General features: G+C 50.5%; 1 protein-coding gene across 1 annotated transcript in view; it reads left to right on the forward strand.

Annotated features, from left to right (window-relative positions):
* The window catches only part of CNTFR (ciliary neurotrophic factor receptor), a 470837-nt gene that overhangs the window by 394494 nt on the left and 58189 nt on the right, over window positions 1–18154 (forward strand). Inside the window, exons 5-6 of the mRNA XM_032780890.2 lie at window positions 12612–12729; window positions 13709–13875. Of these exons, the coding sequence (XP_032636781.1) occupies window positions 12612–12729; window positions 13709–13875 (285 nt within the window). The remainder of the gene's footprint in view (window positions 1–12611; window positions 12730–13708; window positions 13876–18154) is intronic.

Raw genomic sequence — 18154 nt, forward strand, 5'->3', positions numbered from 1 at the left:
ATCCCAGTCTCCCTGCATCCAGGTGGGCTCTGCCTGCTTCCCCTCGCCAGCCCGAGCCCCCTGCTTCCCGGCTGGGTCTCTGATATCCCCGGCCTCAAGCCCTGCCTCAGTCCATTGTCTTCTCTCCAGGTAAACAGGGTCATAAACAGGAAGGCCTGAGTCTCCTCTCCTCTGGCTGGAACCGGCTGGTCAGGTCACTGGGGTCCTCTCTCTGCAGCCCATTGTCCTCCCACTGGCCAGAACCAGTTGTGTCTCCTGGGCTGGGGTCCCGAGTCCCTCTCCGGTCCTCTGTAACAACAAACTCCCTCTCCCCTCACCTCGTTAAACCAGTAACACCCAGGGACATTGAGTCCCACCCCCCTGTGCATGAAAACCCTGGAAAAGACAGAAAACCCCAAGGAAAAAACCCCACTTCGTCACAATCATACCTGCTCCTCTCTCTCTAGAGTGTCTCCAGAGTCTCTCTGTGGTATTTTTAGAAGCCCTCAGAGTATCTAAGCACCTCACGCTCTTTTGTTAGACTATATTTATCCTCCCAGCCAGGCAGGGCAGGGCTGATATCCTCCATGTAGCCAGAGTGACTGACTTGTCTGGATTCACCCAGGAAGTTTGTAATGGAGCAGGGAATTGAAGCCACATCTCCTGAGAGCCCTAGGCAAGTGCTGTAACCATTGAGCCCTCCTTCCTCTCCACTCCTGGAGACTTACTTTCCCTCACAATTGCCATATGTTGCATTGGTTTTAAAAACCTAGAAAATTCCACTGCAGAACACGTTACCTTAAGTTGCAAAAGTGCATTTCCTCCCAACACATACCCTGAAAAACAAGAGGCTTATCAGTAATGTCAACATTCATACGCGATGCAATGCTAATCACCAACCATGAGCCTTTCGCTGTCATGGTGTCACATTAACTCTGTAGCATGTTCATCTTCTTTTCAACAACGCTGCCACCTTCCACGCGCACCAAAGAACTGAAAGTCACATGGCAATGTGCAACCACAGCAATTTACACCAGCGTCGCCTACAGCAAAATCTCAACCTCTGGTGTCTCCGGTTCCCACATCTGCACTTTCAGATGGGCTCGCTCCAGGAAGCTTTTTCAGACGTTTCAGTGGAAGGTGTGATGAACACGAACATGATTATTAATTATTATTTCATTTACTACTGCAGCTGCTCCAGAGCAGAGACTTGCAGGCGGACTCTGGTGAAAACTCATTCCTGTCTGTACAGATGCTCCCGTTATCAGCTGTAGAAATATGATTTATTCATAGTTTTTAATTTCCCAGTGGCCCTCTAGGAACCGGCAATTTTCGGGAAATCTGCATTAGAATAAATAACATATGTTTTCTGCAGCGACAAGTGCTGCTATCATGGGGAGGAAGGGCACCAATGGTGTATCTAGTGAGAAGCACTGATCCAGGAGCATATACATATGTATGTGGATACGGATAGCCTGTACAGACAGCCTTGGTGACACTCTATGTATATGGAGATATATAGGTGTGTGCAGTGTGCAAACACACACACACATTCCTAGATCCCCAGGCCCAGCTGAGCTCAATTCAACACTCTTAAATTATGCCCCTCTGTAGCAACCTCCAGAGGATGACTCCAGCAATTGGAGCGTTAGCCGTGCCAGTTTACTGCCTCATTCCTACATAAGGAGGCGGGAGGGGCTGGTGTAGCACCAGTTACACCAGTCCTACACCACCCACAGATCGCTCTCCTCTAGGAAAGCCTTGGGGAGCAGGCTCAGCTGGCTTTGTGACTGCAGACCTGTGTAAATTATCCTCAGCGAGGCCTGGAGGAGGCCAAGATCTATCTAATATCACGGCATGTGCACCCGCGCGCACACACACAGTGTGAAATGTTTGTTTCTGAAGGAAATATGTGATGGTACCTTGTCATACAAAGGTTTTATTGGCTTGAGTTAGGGATGATGAGTTATGTAGGTCATCTCAAGCTCATGTCAATAAAATCCCTCGGCGTCCTACGCTCTGTATGTGCCACGTGTGATAAAAGAAATCAGCCTCTCACAGAAATGTTTTAGAGAGCCTTTAAACCTTTCGTTGGTATTATTTTTCGTATCCCTCCACCGGAAGAGCCAGGCGTCTTTAGTACATTAAGTTCTCAGTTGGCGAGGAAAATTATAACTGATCCATTTCAGAAACCTCTAAAAAATTACCTAAAATAGCTTTTCTATAAATAAATATACCATGATTTTAATGCCCATTATCTCGTGACCCTCAGGGCCAGGAAAAGCTACTGTAAATCATTTTTAGTGGTTTTCCAAATGGATTGGTTACGTTTTTTCCCTGCGCAGTGAGACTCGAAGTACGAAGACTTTGTGGCTTTACAGATGGACTGAGACAAAAATCTGTTGGTCGATCAATGTATCTATACAGAACCTGATTCTTCATTGCGTTGCGTCGCATGGAATTGGTCCTTTCACACCAGCGCCACCAAAGCAGAACGGGAGCATTTCACACTCCCGTTGCACAGGCGCGAGGGACTACGCGAAACGCAGGGCAGTGAAAAGAGCAGCCCATAGAATTATTTTACAGGTGAACTGTGTCACGAGTGGAATGCTGCACCTGACAGCACCGTATGGAATGGGTTCATTTAGGATGATTGACACACATGATTGGTGGTTCCATCACCATGCTGGCAACACGTTTACTCAACAATACTCCATCATCTGTAAGATGGCAGCATGGTCCAATGGAGAATGAAGTGCTTTAGGAGTGAGATGACCTGAGTTCTGGCCTCAGCTCTGCCACTGAAGTGTTCTGTGACCTTGGTCAAGTCACTTCTATGTAAAACTGGGGCAATACTGCTTCCTTTGTGTCCCTGATCTATTTATAATCTAAGGTGAATGGGGGGCAGGGCCTGCCCCTTATGACAGCACCTAGCACAGTGTGGCCTCTAGGTATACTCTCATACAAATAATAGGGAATTTGGTGTATGCTGGATATTTTAACGACAAGTAAGATTTTAATGTTTTAGAGTTTTTCAACATCAGATAATGGTGCATATGGCAGGACATTGCGGTATTGGCTTTCTTGCTGGCTTGGACTGTCTGTCCCTTGCAGCATGGGAGAGATGCTGCCATCTAGACAGAGAATCACGTGGACAAGTAACTCACAGAGAAGGAGTGAGCACACCAAGCCTTTGGTTAGCGAATCCCCTGGGGAAAGGCAGGAAGGAAATACTAACTGGCCTGAACTCATCCCTGGTGTAACTGAGATGACTCCACTGGAGTTATAGCAGGGATGAATTTGACTCTCTATTTTCCATACAAACGCCAGGAGCTCATGCGACAGGACAGGTGGATTAGAAGCAGGTGTGTGAAGACTGAGGTGTGATACAAGTAGCGGAGACTCGGTTAAACACGGACATTGACCACGAGATTAAACCCACAGGGGTTTCACATGGCATGTGGGTGGCTTTGTGTCTGAGAGAGGTTGGTAAACAGACCGACAGAGCAGGAGCTGTCTGCACTGAGGCAGTAGCTAAAGATCTCAGCTGGATTAATTTCTCCATCTCTTGAACAGGAAGCGAAGGCAGAGATGTAAATATTACTGCAGATTAAAGAGGGCAGAAGAGGTCAACTCCTCATATACACCTGCTTCTGGAGGTGCTAGAGGAGGCAGCACGCAGGTTCACCGGCCGAGCAAGTTACCTAATGTGCTTGGGACTGCCCTTGTTTCTAGCCCATGGCACCCCACTGGCTGCAGGGTTGCACAGGCTGTCCCCAGGGGAGAACTGGGCCTTATGACTAGAAATAAATCAAACAGGACAAAAAAAGGTTGGAGGAGCTGGAGGGCAGCCAGAGGTGGATGTAGTGATCAGAATCTCATCAGCTACAAAACACTGAGGGGAAAAGACATGACACCCGCGATTAGATTCCAGCTTTGAGGAGACGTTTGCATGCGGCCGTGGGGTCCGCAGAGGTGTCTGGGAACGGGGCACGTGCTGCTCCTGTTCTCTGTGCTCCTGTAATTTCTGTTCCTGCTGGGTAGGAAACAGGAAACATTTCTTCAGACTCCGCCCTTTGCTTTGCACCACCATCTCGTCCTGTGAGCAGTTCCCCAAAGCAGCCCGAGGGACACGCTGTTTGGAACCCGGCCCCTGGGAGGCTCTGCAGCGGGGGGTGACCCACGGAACCCCGAAGCCTCAGTGCAGAGAGCGTCTTTAACATTCCCTTGATGGCTTCATTTCCCCCCAGCCCCCCGCCTCTCTCTCTCCAGCGGCCTGGCAGCCTGGCCCGGCTCCAGCGATAGCATTAAGGAGCCCTGTATCGATCTGGGTGTGCTGCTTTATTTTCTCTCCTTAAGAGCATGGGATGGGCTGGTGAGCTCTGCCTGCTAGAGGCAAGGGGGTGGGCACTGCACAGCGAGGGCCCATGGCAGCCCCACCTCACCCTCTGGAAGAGCGGGGGTGGAGACTACAAGATAGGTAGCAAGTTCACTCAGAATCATTCAGTGCTGCAGATGAAAACTTCTCCACCTGCCACAGACCAGAGTGCCGCCTGGCCCAATATCCCTCCTCCAGGCATACCACTATGGACTGGCACAGTCCCTGTCCTGGTATCCCTCCTCCTGGCACTCCACCACGGACCGGCGCTCCATCTGACCCAGTGTCTGTCCTCCTGGCACTCCACCACAGACTGGCGCACTGTGTGAACCGGTATCCGTCCTCCTGGCTCTTCACCACGGACTGATGCTCCGTCTGACCCGGTATCCCTCCTCCTGGCACTCCACCACGGACCGGCGCTCCATCTGGCCCGGTGTCCGTCCTCCTGGCACTCCACCACGGACCGGCGCTCCATCTGGCCCGGTGTCCGTCTTCCTGGCACTCCACCACGGACCGGCGCTCCATCTGACCCGGTATCCCTCCTCCTGGCACTCCACCACGGACCGGTGCTCCATCTGACCCGGTATCCCTCCTCCTGGCACTCCACCACGGACCGGCGCTCCATCTGGCCCGGTGTCCGTCCTCCTGGCACTCCACCACGGACTGGAGCTTCATCTGGCCCGGTGTCCCTCCTCCTGGCACTCCACCACGGACTGGCGCACTGTGTGACCCAGTATCCCTCCTCCTGGCTCTCTACCACGGACTGGCCCTCCACCTGGCCCGGTATCCCTCCTCCTGGCACTCCACCACAGACCGGCGCTCCATCTGACCCGATATCCCTCCTCCTGGCACTCCACCACGGACCGGAGCTTCGTCTAGCCCGGTATCCCTCCTCCTGGCGCTGCACCACAGACTGGCGCACTGTGTGACCCAGTATCCCTCCTCCTGGCTCTCCACCACGGACTGACACTCTACCTGACCCGGTATTCATCCTGGCGTTCCACCACAGACCGGTGCTCCACCTGACCCGGTATCCCTCCTCCTGACTCTCCACCACAGACTGGTGCTCCATCTGACCCAGTTTCCCTCCTGCTGGCACATTGTCATGGACCAATGCTCCATCTAGTCCAGTATTCTTATCTCCTTTAATGTTGGATACTTCAGAAGGAGGCATGACCCCTCCTCACCCCAAACACACACACTGCACCTAATTGTCCTTGATTCCATCACAGGAGGACATACCTCTGATCACGGCCTACCCTGACCCAGGCGGGTCAATTGCCTATGTCATTTTATCCTAGCTGGCATTACTGCCAATACTTATTTTAATTCATGCAAGTGTCATATTTGGAATCCTCCTAAACACTTGTCCTCAGTCATTTCCAGTGGCAGCAGGTTCCCCAGGCTGAGGTAATCTTGTGCGAGGGGATCCACCATGGATGGATCGTGAACTGTATGCTCTGCTTCTTTATCCAAAGTTCTCAAAGTGCTTTACAAAGGAGGTCACGATGGTTATTATCATGACCATTTTACAGGTGGGGAAACTGAGGCATGAATCACTGAAACAATTTGCCCAGGGTCACCGAGTAGCTCAGTAGCAGAGCCAGGAATAGAACCCAGATCTCTTGAGTCCTAGTTCAGTGCTCTATCCACTGGGTCACTCTGCCATCTTAAACACTAAGCTTTCTGGGACAGGCGGGAGTTCAAAGAGAAGCAGCTCTATGTAATATTCAGGCCAGTGAACACTTTGCTCCCTTCCCAGATATCAGAAAAGGCAGGATACCGGCACAATGTGCAGCCGCAGCGTTTCATATGGAAATGTCCCTTTGGTTGCACAGATGGGTTACCAGCCTCATTTCATTGCCTTTGACTTGATTCTCTTTTGTTTGCTGAGCTTGCCAAAAATTCCACCTGCTGCCAAGCCCAGAGGATGCTCCAAAAGTTTGTTACTCCTCCCCTTGCTTAAAAACAGAAAAGAAAGTCTTATCCACTGTATTAAGGTATTTGCGTTAATTCAGCCATGCACCCGCTGTGCTGTCAGCAGGGGGTATGCAAAGAAAGTCACATGGGCTATCATTTCCCCAGCCTCACATGTGGGTCTATTTTTATTTCCCTGGTAACAGAACTCCCAAGCCCATGACAGGTGGTAATCTATGCCAGCAAATTTAAAACGGACGAGAGGAAGTGCTTTGTCACACAACACACCGTTAGCCTATGGAACTCATTGCCACAGTATCCTACAGAAGCCAAGAGCTGAGCAGGATTCAGAGATGGGTTGGGCATGTGTAAAACAAAGATCGTCGGAGTGTTATAGTAATGATTTTGTTAAAAATTAACAAACATTTTGAACACGGAACATAACCCTTCCCGGCTCAGAGCATGAGCTGCCTCTAAATATTGGGAGTTTAGGAAGAAATGCCCCTCTGGCAGGTCACCCCCTAGTGCCATGCAGGGGTCTACCACTTTCCTTTGGAGCAGATGGCACTGAGTACTGTTGGTAGCAAGATGATGGACCTAAGATCTAAGATAGTCTGGCAATATCTGTCTGTCTATTTAACCAACCCTATGCACATCTTTCCCTCTCTCTCCCTCTCCCAGACACATCTGTCTATCTATCCATCTATCCTTACTTTCTTCTTTGCACACAGTGCTCATGCACCTCTGTATCCAAGCAGGCAGGCAAAGAGTATTTTCAAGGGGGTTGCTATGAAGACAAACAGCCTAACGATATTTGTGAGTCCTTCTCAGGCTGTCAAGCGATAATGCAGCAGCGAGGCTGTTCAGACGCCCTCCCTTCTCGCTGAAAAGCAGAACTAAAGTTCTAAGCCCAGCCTGCAAATCTCCAACCATCTTCAGGGCATGGAGGAATTAGCGAAGATCGCTTATAGCTGGATCTAATTTACAAGGCGTGTGGCCAGGACAAAGAAGATAAATAATCTTCAGATGGTCTAATTAAAGTCTCATTAAAGATTAATTAATGATAGTTGCAGGTGAGGCAGCCTTCTAGGGTGGTGCAGGTAGCGTGCGGGCCTCTCCGTGAGGCCAAGGTGAGCCGAGGATTCATTCTTGGCAATTCTGTGCTGTCTCTGCAAGGGAGGCACGGGGCGAGTTCACGCTGTATCCGGCTCCAGACAGGCTCCCAAGTGCCCTGCACATTTCTGGTGCTGTCTCCTGATACAGAGAATTTAGCCGGGCCCTTTGCTTTTCCTAAGCAGCAGATGTCCTCTTCCCCCCACCCCCGGGAACAAATGCTTCAGGGAAGAAGCACAGGCTGCATGTGAATGCTGGTGAGTCAGAAGCTAGTGTGAGGGGGCGGCTGGGTGGAGAGGGCACCGGGAAGCCTGGCTGCTGAGCAGCGCATTAGCTTGACCTTTCAGAGAAGCGGCTCTAGCCTTTGACTGCCTCTCCAGGCCTGGGAAGGGAGGTGGGGCACAGATCGAGTCAAAGCCGCAGGGCTGCAGAGGATGCTTGTAATGAGAAGGGCAAGAGATGGGAGCCAGTGTCGGGGTACAGACAGAGGGAAGGAGATAGCCGGAATCAGCTCCTTCATATGAATAATGGATCCTAAACACCCTTGCTGCAGGGCGGGGGAGCCAGGGCACTCCCCTCCCTGATACCCCAAACATAGGTGTTCTGCGCCCATCATTGTGTTCCTCCCAGCCCAGCCCCCCCAATTCTGCCAGTCTCTGGGCTCTGCTCCATCACTGCACACACCCTGCAGTGGGCGCCGCCAGCCCCCTGGTACCCCACTCTCTGGGGCTCCTCCACCCTTTTAGAACTCCGTGTGTTTGATTTTCCTCCGTAGAATGCCCTGATGAGCTACTCCCACCGTGTGGTAGCTCTGAGATACAACAGGCTGGTCCATAGCCCCCCTCACCCCTTCTTCCTTAAGCACTTCATCATGTGGGTACTTTGGGGCCACATGTTTCCAGCTCCTGTGGGATTCTGAGGAAGATGGCGTACGACCACAGTGCCAACTGGGTGTGACTGCGTGGGTTGTAAGCGGTAGCTCCACAGGCAACAAAGGGATTAAGGGATTGGCAGGAGGGGGGGGAATTTGGCATCATCTCTGGCCTTCCGATGATCTGAACTGGTTTTCTGCAAAGGATCTGCTTGAATTATTTAACTGTGAGGCTCATTGTCCTGACTCTGGCCTTCATCTGTTGTCTAAAGGCTGAAATAGCCATCAGGTGAGACACACCTTATACCAGAGCAGGTTTCTTCTCCCTCTCCACCCTCCTCAGTGCTTTCGCCAAGGTCTGTGCCACGCTGAGGGACTGCTTTCTCCCAGCAGACACAACGCCCCTAAGACCAGGGGAAGGATGGCCTAGGTTCAGTTAGTGTTCTCAACCAAACTGCTGCAGCTTGTTTTGCCTCAGTTTCCCCCTCTCTCTTTGGCTGGAAGCGGCTACATAGGAAGGCAAATTATTATTATTCTCCCTGGGACAATGTCAGTGGCATGCACGGCAGCTCTGGTTTGCAATGCAGCCTCTCAGCCTGGAGTATCTGGAATGCCATCCCAGTCGTCACCTCACGCTGGTTTCTTCCTCAGAGCATTTTCTGCAAACCAGACTAGGCACAGTGAGCAATTTGCTTGCGGCGGGATGGGGTTTCTCTCCTCGTTTCACCCTCTGGAAAGAAAGAGCCATTGGCAGCTTGGTTTAATGTATCTGGAGCTTTGAGGACTTCAGTAACTCAGACATAGGTTAGGGGTTTGTTACAGGAGTGAGTGGATGAGATTCTGTGGCCTGCACTGTGCAGGAGGTCAGACGAGATGATCTGACTTTAAAGTCTATGAGTCTATGAGCTGCCTCCTGTGCCGCTTCACTGCTCAGCGTGAGCAAAATGGTCTCCAGCTGACGTACACCCAGGAGACCCAGACTTCGCTCGACTGGATGATGTACCAGGAACCAACAGCTCTCCTGGGTTATCTTGGTTATTTATCATCTCTATAGAGGCTTAAATGTGTGTGATCATAAACCTGGGCCTGCCAGGCTGGTGATGTCATATGCAATACTGATGCTATCATGAAGCTCTGCGATGCTGCTGGCTCTGTGCATATGGTGTGGTGAGGCCTCCAGGGATGGGAGGAGGAGTCATGAGCTGCTCTCACCATGTTCATCACCTGTCTTGGCATCCCACCAGGCTGAACTGCAATGTTCTCCTGTCCAGACACAGCAAAGGGGTGTCACAGCCTCCATGTGAATTCAGGGCCCAGTTCATAGAATAGCAGGGTTGGAGGTCATCCAGTCCAACTCCCTGCTCAAAGCAGGACCAATTCCCAACTAAATCATTCTAGCCAGGGCTTTGTCAAGCCTGACCTTAAAAATCTGTTAGAATCATAGATTATTAGGGTTGGAAGGGACCTCAGGAGATCATCTAGTCCAACCCCCTGCTCAAAGCAGGACCAATCCCCAAATGGTCCCCTCAAGGATTGAACTCATAACCCTGGGTTTAGCAGACTAATGCTCAAACCACTGAGCTATCCTTCCCCTCTGCAGACCATAGGTGCCCACTCTGTGGGTGGAGGGCTGGAGTACCTACAGGGAAAAATTTGTGGGTGCTCAGCACCAACTAGCATCCAAGCTCCCATTGCCCCCGCCTCGCCTCCTCTCCCCTTCCAAGCACGCCGCATCCCCATTTCTCCTGCTCCCCTCCAGCACTCCCCCCCCCGCCACCTAACAGCTGTTTGGCGGCACTTAGGACTTTCCTGGAGAGAGAGGAAGGAGCAGGGACGTGGCATGCTCAGAGGATGAGGTGGAGAAGGGGCAGGGACTTGGGGGAAGGAATAGAATGGGGGCAGGATGAGGGTGGTGCAGGAAGAGGTGGGACGGGGCAGGGCCTGGGCCAGGGGTGTTGAGCATGCGTCAGCTGGTGGGGAGGGATAGCTCATAATGGTTTGAGCATTGGCCTGCTAAACCCAGAGTTGTGAGTTCAATCCTTGAGGGGACCACTTAGAGATTTGGGAATTGGTCCTGCTTTGAGCAGGGGGTTGCGCCTAGATGATCTACTGAGGTCCCTTCCAACCCTAATAATCTATGATTCTAAGTCAGCACCTATGCTGCCTCCCAGGATACAGCGCACACCCATGGGGAAACAGGAGCATCCCAGGATGGGAGGTGACCCCAAAGGGAGATGAGTCTGGCCAGATTTCCCCATGGGTGAGATCAAATCAGCACCCCCCAACACAGGCACTCTGCGGACTGGATCTCCCACCAGGATTCCTGTCTGTCCGCCCATCCCCACAGTGACTGAACACCTCCTGAATCATGTGAAATAGAAATAAGAAGAGCCTTTTCCCCTCCTCCCTCTCTCATATGTTTGTATATTTACACTGTGTTGAGTGTGCAATGACATTGCAGAGGGTTTGCATGGGGTCCAGAGTGGGAAAGAGTTTCAATGCAGCGGCCTGGGTCCCGACTCCTGTGCTCACAAGTGCCCCTATGGCTTGGCAGTTCCATTGTCCCAGTGGAATGGCACTGCCAAGGGAGATCACAGTTGTGGGCGAGGCGTCTCTCCTGTTGCTGTGGCCTGTCCCACGGAGGGCTCCGAACATCAGGCCAGAGATCTTGAACTGGGCTCTGTTTTGAAGGGGTCTCCTGAGCGGAGTGGAGCATTGGGCTGATGTGTCTCTGGGAGCCCAATGCTGACCCGTGCAGTGGGGATCTAACCCCGCTCAGCGGCTATTTGGGAGCGATGGATGGTGGGTTGAGTGGAGGCCATGTTGGCTGCCCCTTCTTTGCTTGTGGAAGGCAGTCTTCTCTCAAAGAGGGCAAGGAATTCTTTGTTGTCATGCTCAGGGATATGAGCAGCACTGAGGAGATGACAAACCAGGGCTGATGTATATCAGAGACCTTCCTGACAGTGAGCTGTAATAGATTCTAGAGTTGTTCCCCAGGGAAGAAGTGGGAGCCCCGGGGCTTGGATCTTTTAAAGGTGAACTAGACGTAGCACTAGAAGATCTGTCTATGTCTATTTCTGTTGCCGTGGGAGCAAGTTACAGAGTGAAGTGTCCATGCATGCTGGCATACCACGCAAACACCTGAGCTGTCTAGACCTGCATAGCAGGTGCTTAGATATGGATTTTTTAGGGCCAGAAAGGACCATTATGCTCACGTAGGCTGACTTTTTTTATTCTTTGAGAGCCAAGGTGGGTGAAGTAATATCTTTCGTTGGACCAACTTCTGCAATACAAGATGTTACCTGCCCAGCCCTGTCTCTCTAAGGTTCTGGGGCCGACGTGGTTACAGAGACACTGCTTATGTTTTTTGTATTATTGTAGTCATGGGCCCGGCCCGCATTGTGCAAGGGTTGGGTGAACTATGGTCAGACCCTTCCATCTGAAACATCCCTGATGCTCTGAAGAAGCCATGGTCAAGCCACAGGTTTTAGAGCAGGTGAAGGGGTTCTCCTGGCCCAACGCATATGCGCATTCCTCTCGCGTGTCCTTGGTTTTCTGCCATCCTTGGCGAAACAATTCCATTGACCAAAGTGTTGATGCAGACTGGTCCTGATGGGTACCTTGCATTTCCCCCGTCTTGGCCCATTTAACTAGCCTGCACAATCCCTGCCCCTCTTGTTCGCTACAGACTGTCAGCTTTTCCTCTCTCTCCTAAACTGCGTGTCCCCAGTTCCTCCCTCTCTTTAGATAGAACATGCTCTCTGATGCTTCCGGTACTTTCATTGTCGCCTTCAGGCTCTCTGGTTTGGAAATCTCCCAGTGTTGTGAGGTAGATGAAACCCCATGCTCCCACCGAGTCCTCTGGGTGAGGCCAGGGCACACTGTCCAGAGGGAGCAGTCCTCGGGCTAGCCTGTAGGCACGACACGGTCTCAAATACAAGTGACGGCTGCCTTGGGCACAGACAGGTGCATAGGCAAGTGCTTAGATATCAGTGACATGCGTAGATATCGATTTTTTAGGGCCAGAAAGGACACATAAATTAGGGAACCAGCTCTAGGGATGCCTCCTGTGGGTGACTTGCTGGCCAGGTTCTGATGCGCCGTAGAATCCGGCCCTCCCAAGCAATACGGGGAGCCACATGGAGGGCTTTAGAGTTGGAAGCCGGATGGCGGGGGTTGGATTTGTTGCCTCTGCCCATGAGGTCCTCCTGGATCAGAGTTTCCATTGCATAATAATGGCAGTGAAATCCTCCTGCATTCAGCGTGTCCCCGCCTCTCCACACTTCCTCCATCACATAGACCGGAGCAACGAGGACATCCCCATTAGTAATCTGGGTCTCTGCTTCCCTGCAGCCTCGCCCAAGGAGCCAGTGCTGATGTGCCGATCCAACAACTACCCCAAGGGATTCTACTGCAGTTGGCACCTACCCAGTCCTACGTACATCCCCAATGCCTTCAATATCACCGTCATGTAAGTGCCTGGGTCCCATGGGGGGGAGGGAGAGGAGGGGAGAATTGCCTCTTTGCATGGGGCAATTTTGTCTCCAGACTTAAGGCCAAATCTGGAATAAATCTGGAGTTGCTCCTTGACTGCGTGTGAACGGGAGCTGCTGGCTCCTCTCCGCATCTGGTTGGAATAGGGAGCGTAGGGGAGTTTGCACTGCAGCTGCCCACTGTCCTTGTTCTGTGGATGAATCAATGGGTTTCTGGCTCCAGGGCTGTCCGTCAGCACAAAATCCCCCTTCCCGATGGTTTAAAGTCGTGGAGAGCGCGTGAGCCCGCGGCGTCCCCTTTGGAAGGAGATAACCTCTTGGGCACTGGAGCTGGCGCAGCACCTTGTAGCCCCAGGAGGTAGGGTTGCAGTGTTGTACCGGGGCTGATGGCAGAATCCAGGCAGAAGCTGAGACACCCCCTTGGCTGTGCCTGCAGAGCTGTTTCTAAGTGAGTGCAGTCACCTTCATCCACAGCACGGGAGGCTGGGGCAAGGCCCGGCTCGAATGCCGGGTCACAGTCCCATGGCACACTGAGAAAGGGGGAGCGGGTCAGCCCGGGAATTGGAAAAGAGTTTCACCCTGAAAGTGAAGCCAGAAAACAGCAGGCTTCATGGCTGGGTTTGTGAGAAGGTGGAGAGTGGTGGGGCCTGCTTAAAGATAGACCCAAACTGGACTACCAGACCCAACCATCCCTGGCTTTCACTACACAGCAGGAAACCCCTGTGATGGTGTAACTGAGGCCTGAGCCAAAGAGGGGGGCCCAGGGGAAGATGGAGGAGCGAGGAGTCTCCCTAAGGCTGAGGGCAGGTCTGAGCTGAGAAGAGGCATGATAATTAAGGCCAGGCTGGAGCACAGGGATACCAGCATGGCACCAGGCCTGGGCCCCAGTGAGCCTGTCCCACTGAGTGCTGATCCTCGGGGTAATGCCTGATTTCTCTTCTTTTCTGGTTTTGACAGGCATGGCCCAAGAGAGTTGATCTGTGAGAAAGACGCTTTCCCCAAAAACAGGTGTCACATCAGATATCTCCAGCTGTTCTCCACGGTGAAGTACAAGGTGACCTTGACAGTCACGAATGCCCTGGGCAGAAACGCCACCACAATCACCTTTGATGAGTTCGCCATAGGTAACTTCTCCAGCCGGCGCTGGGCTCTTGGAGCCGGGCGGGCGGTTTGACTGATTCTGAGTGTGGCACGAGGCTGCCTTCCTTAGTTCCTGGGTGATAGTGCAAGGGAGAGGTGCCAGGTTGACAGCCTTGGAACAGAGCCTTTGTTATCCACAGAACGGGATTAGCCAGGGCAGAGCATGGATGTGTCGTACCCATGTTGTGCAGGGACTCCCTTGAGTCAGGAGAAGGGAATATGGTCTCTGTGGTCCATATAGCCCATTGGCTCCTCTGCTGTAGGAAAGAGAGTCCATGTCAACTCTGTGTTGCTTCACTGAGTGTTTTGCTTAGGACATGGGCTGTGACTAGGTTCTGCCAGTTTTGGCTGGACGTATTCCTGGGGGTTTCATCCCCTGACACAATCTTTAATTAAAGATTAATCTTTGAATTTCTGGAAACTCCAGGACAATCCTGGTGGGTTGGTAGCCCTAGCTGTGACCAGTAGTTAGGCCATCAAACAGCTGTCTGATAACAATGCCATGTGGTCACCACAGAGCAATGCAAGATTTGAACAGGCAGCCCCCGAGCCATCTGAGTCCCAGCTTACGGCCTGGTGTGTCGCCTGTTTCCCATCTCGGGCTGCCAGGATCAGAGGAGATAACTGAGCTGTCAGAATAGTCCCCAGAATGCATGCTCAGCTCCTTTCCACTCGGACGCGGCTTGGGGCGGGAAGCAGGCCTCCTTTGAAGTGGTTCCGCTGTCTGCCTCCCATTCTGAGCAGGGAAAAAGAAGTTCCTGCAGGTAATGGGTGCATGAAAAGAAGGGTTCGCTGTTTGCACCAGACTTACTCCACCCCTGTTTTCACTCAGTCAGCCAGGGAGCCCAAATAATAGTGCCCTGGGTGACTCGGCTGCCCTATCACATGCCACGAGCAACAGATGGTCACAATGAGTAATTCAGGAACAGCCTGTAGGCCGAGATGTAGTCTCTAAAACAATGAATAAATAGTTCCCTTGTCTCAGGTTCCGCGTGGTTTGGTATCAGCTACATTGAGAGATGCAGACATCCCTTAGGAGAGGGAAGAGCCACCGGAAACACAGCAGACAAGTGGGACAGGCTGTTGTTACTGAGCGTGTGCACTGCGTTAGCACCTGGACGTCTTGGTGCTTCCCAGACATACAATAAAAGCCCATTCCTGCCCAGTAAATGCACAGTCTTCATCTAAGGCAAGAGCTGGGTGACAGAAGCAAACAGGAGAAGGAGGATGAGCTATGATAGCATTATTTTTTATGTGTATTAGCCTAGCCCGTAGGAGCTCTAATCCGAGACCAGCACTCTGTGGTGCTAAGTTCTGTGTCCACAATTCATAGATGCTCATTTGGCAGAAATCTCAGCCAGCCACCTGCCCAGCTGTAAGGTACAATGGAGCCTTACTGACCAGGCAGCCGGGCTTCAGGAGCCGGTTGACCCACGTGGTGGCACCTGGCCTAACCCCTCGCTGGAACTCTTGTTTCTGTTCTATGTGTGATAATGATGGTAATCACATGGCTGCCAAAGTGTTGGGGGCCGTGATAAGAACCCAAAAAGAATAGAACCTTCCATATCTCCAGCGTCCCTCATCTCAGGGGAACCCAAAGCCCAATACAACCCACAGACGAATGACATCATCAGTGGTATCAAACTTTCCGTTTGGCTTTGATTCTGTCTGGTTAGGCCTAGAAAAGCTTTGGCTGAGTCTAGGAGCATCTCAGACTTTGTCATAACCTGCTGTATGAAGCAATTAAGATGAAACTATCACAGATATTCTCATGTTTCTGGTTCTGGCCAAAACCAGACCAAAAATGTAAATGCAAGAATTAACCAACTAGCCTTCAGTTTCCTCAAGATTCAAGTTTTCTTCCATTTGAGTTGGGAGAGAAGAGCAAAGCCCAGAAACAAGTAAAACAATGTGTTGGTTACACGAATGCACCATCAATTATTGGGCCATAGGAGCAAGGAAATGATGTCCCTGCAATTCAGCCAGTGTTCAGGCAATGCATATGTCAGTTCTGGGAGAGAGAAAGATGGGCAAAATCTATGGTTGGTGTAAGCAGGTGCAACTCCATGGATTTCAGCTGAGTTGCTTTCACTCACCCCAAGAATGGATTTGGCCCCTGTATGGTCTTAAATTCAGAAAAATTCAAACCTGAAATAAAGCACTAAATCTTAACAGTGAGGTAACTATGAACACTGTGTGTCCTGTGTTTGTACAGCAGCTAACACAGTGGAGTCCTGGTCCATGACTACGGTAATTCAAATAACAAATCCTAATAACAGCAGCTGAAACAACTAGCCCAGGGCTGTGGTGTATTGTCCATCACTTGGCGTCGTTAAATCACAACTAGCCGTCTTTCTAAAGGACACACTCCTTAAACAAAGGCAACCTCTAGTTCCACTACAGGTTGTTGGACTCAATGCAGGAATCACTGGGTGAATTTCTATGTCCTATGTTATGCAGCAAGTCACACTAGATGATCATACTGATCCCTTCTAGCCTGCACATCTACAGAAATGATGCGTTTACACCTGCAGAGAGTAAGGGATAGACACCCCAGTGAGGAGTAAGTGGTTAAGTAGGCAGCTGGGGAGACGGCAGAGAAATTATGGGAGGAAGTCATCGGCAGAGAACCTACTCGAACTTTCTTACACCACCCAAATTGGGCCTCTTTTGAGGTCTCAAAGAGCTTGCTTGACTTTAAATAAATATTTAGCAAGTCAAGCAAATCAAAATCAAAAAGGCTAAGGTACAAAATGAGTTATGCCTAGCAAGGGACATAAAAGGCAAGAAGAAGAGGTTCTTTAAATACGTTAGAAGCAACAGAAAGATGAAGGAAAGTGATGGTCCTCTACTTAGTAGGGAAGGAGAGCTAATTACTGGTGATATCAAGAAGGCTGGGGTGTTTAATGCCTGTTTTACATCAATCTTCACTAGAAAGGTCACTAACGGGGACCAGATACTAAACACAATTAACAGCAACAACAAGGGGGAAGGAATGCAAGCCAAAATAGAAAAGAACAGGTTAAAGAATTGTTAGATAGGTTAGATGTAGTCAGGTCAGCAGGGCCTGATCAAATTCATCTTAGGGTACTTAAGGAACTAACTGAAGCAACCTTGGAACCATTAGCACTTATCTTTGAGAATTCATGGAGGATGAGTGAGGTCCCAGAGGACTGAAGAAGGGCAAACAGAGTACCTATCTTTAAAAAGGGGAACAAAGAGGACTCAGGGAATTATACACCAGTCAGCGTAACTTTGATACCTGGAAAGATACTGGCACAAATTATTAAACAATCAGTATGTAAGCACCTAGAGGATAATAAGGTTAGCCAGCATAGACGTGTCAAAAACAAATCCATTTCCTAATTTCCTTCTTCAACAGGGTTACTGACCTAGAGCATGGAGGCAGGGGGAGCAGTAGACATGGATATTTCTTGATTTTAGTAAGGTTTTTGACATAGTCCCACATGACAATCTCCAAAAATAAGGGGCGGGGGGGAAAGAGGGGGAATGTAGCCTAGATTAAACTACTGTAAGGTGGGTGCACAACTGGTTGGAAGAACATACCCAAAGAGTAGTTATCGACCATTTTCTGTCAAACTCTGAGTATGTATCTGTTCCCACAGGAGTCAGTCTTGCATCTGGTGGTAGTCAATAGTTTCATGAATGACTTGGATCACGGTGGGGAGAGTATGCTTTAAAAATTAGCTGGGCAGGGTTATGGTCACATTCGGGGACAGGATTAGAATTCAAAAGACTGACAAATTGGTCTAATTTCAGCAAGATGAAATTCAATAAAGACAAGTGCACAATACTACACTTAGGAAGGAAAGCTCAGATGCACAACAGGGAATAACTGGATAGGGAGTCATACTGCTGAAAAGGATCTGGGGGTTATAATGGATCACAAACTGAATATGAGTCAACAATGTGATGCAGGTTCGGACATGTCACTGCAGGACTCAACTCTTCCTTGAATGGCCTTTTCATCGCCAGGATTGATCAGACCCAGGATGCTCCACAGGTGCAGTTCCACTTGTGGGAGCTGTAGTGTAAACAAGGCTCAGGAGGGCACCGAGGCTTTTACCAGAATGGATTTATCTAGGCTGAGATTTATATCTATGATATTAAATAGTTCCATCTAATTAACGTCTTCTAAAACTCCAGTCAAGAGAAAACCATTGAATTTTAGCACATGCTAAACTATTGTAGCTAAAACCCACATTTTATAACGTGCTGAAATTGAGTGAAAGGCATTGAAAT

The sequence above is a fragment of the Chelonoidis abingdonii genome, chromosome 6 (genome assembly GCF_003597395.2).
Source record: "Chelonoidis abingdonii isolate Lonesome George chromosome 6, CheloAbing_2.0, whole genome shotgun sequence".
Taxonomy (NCBI): domain Eukaryota; kingdom Metazoa; phylum Chordata; order Testudines; family Testudinidae; genus Chelonoidis; species Chelonoidis abingdonii.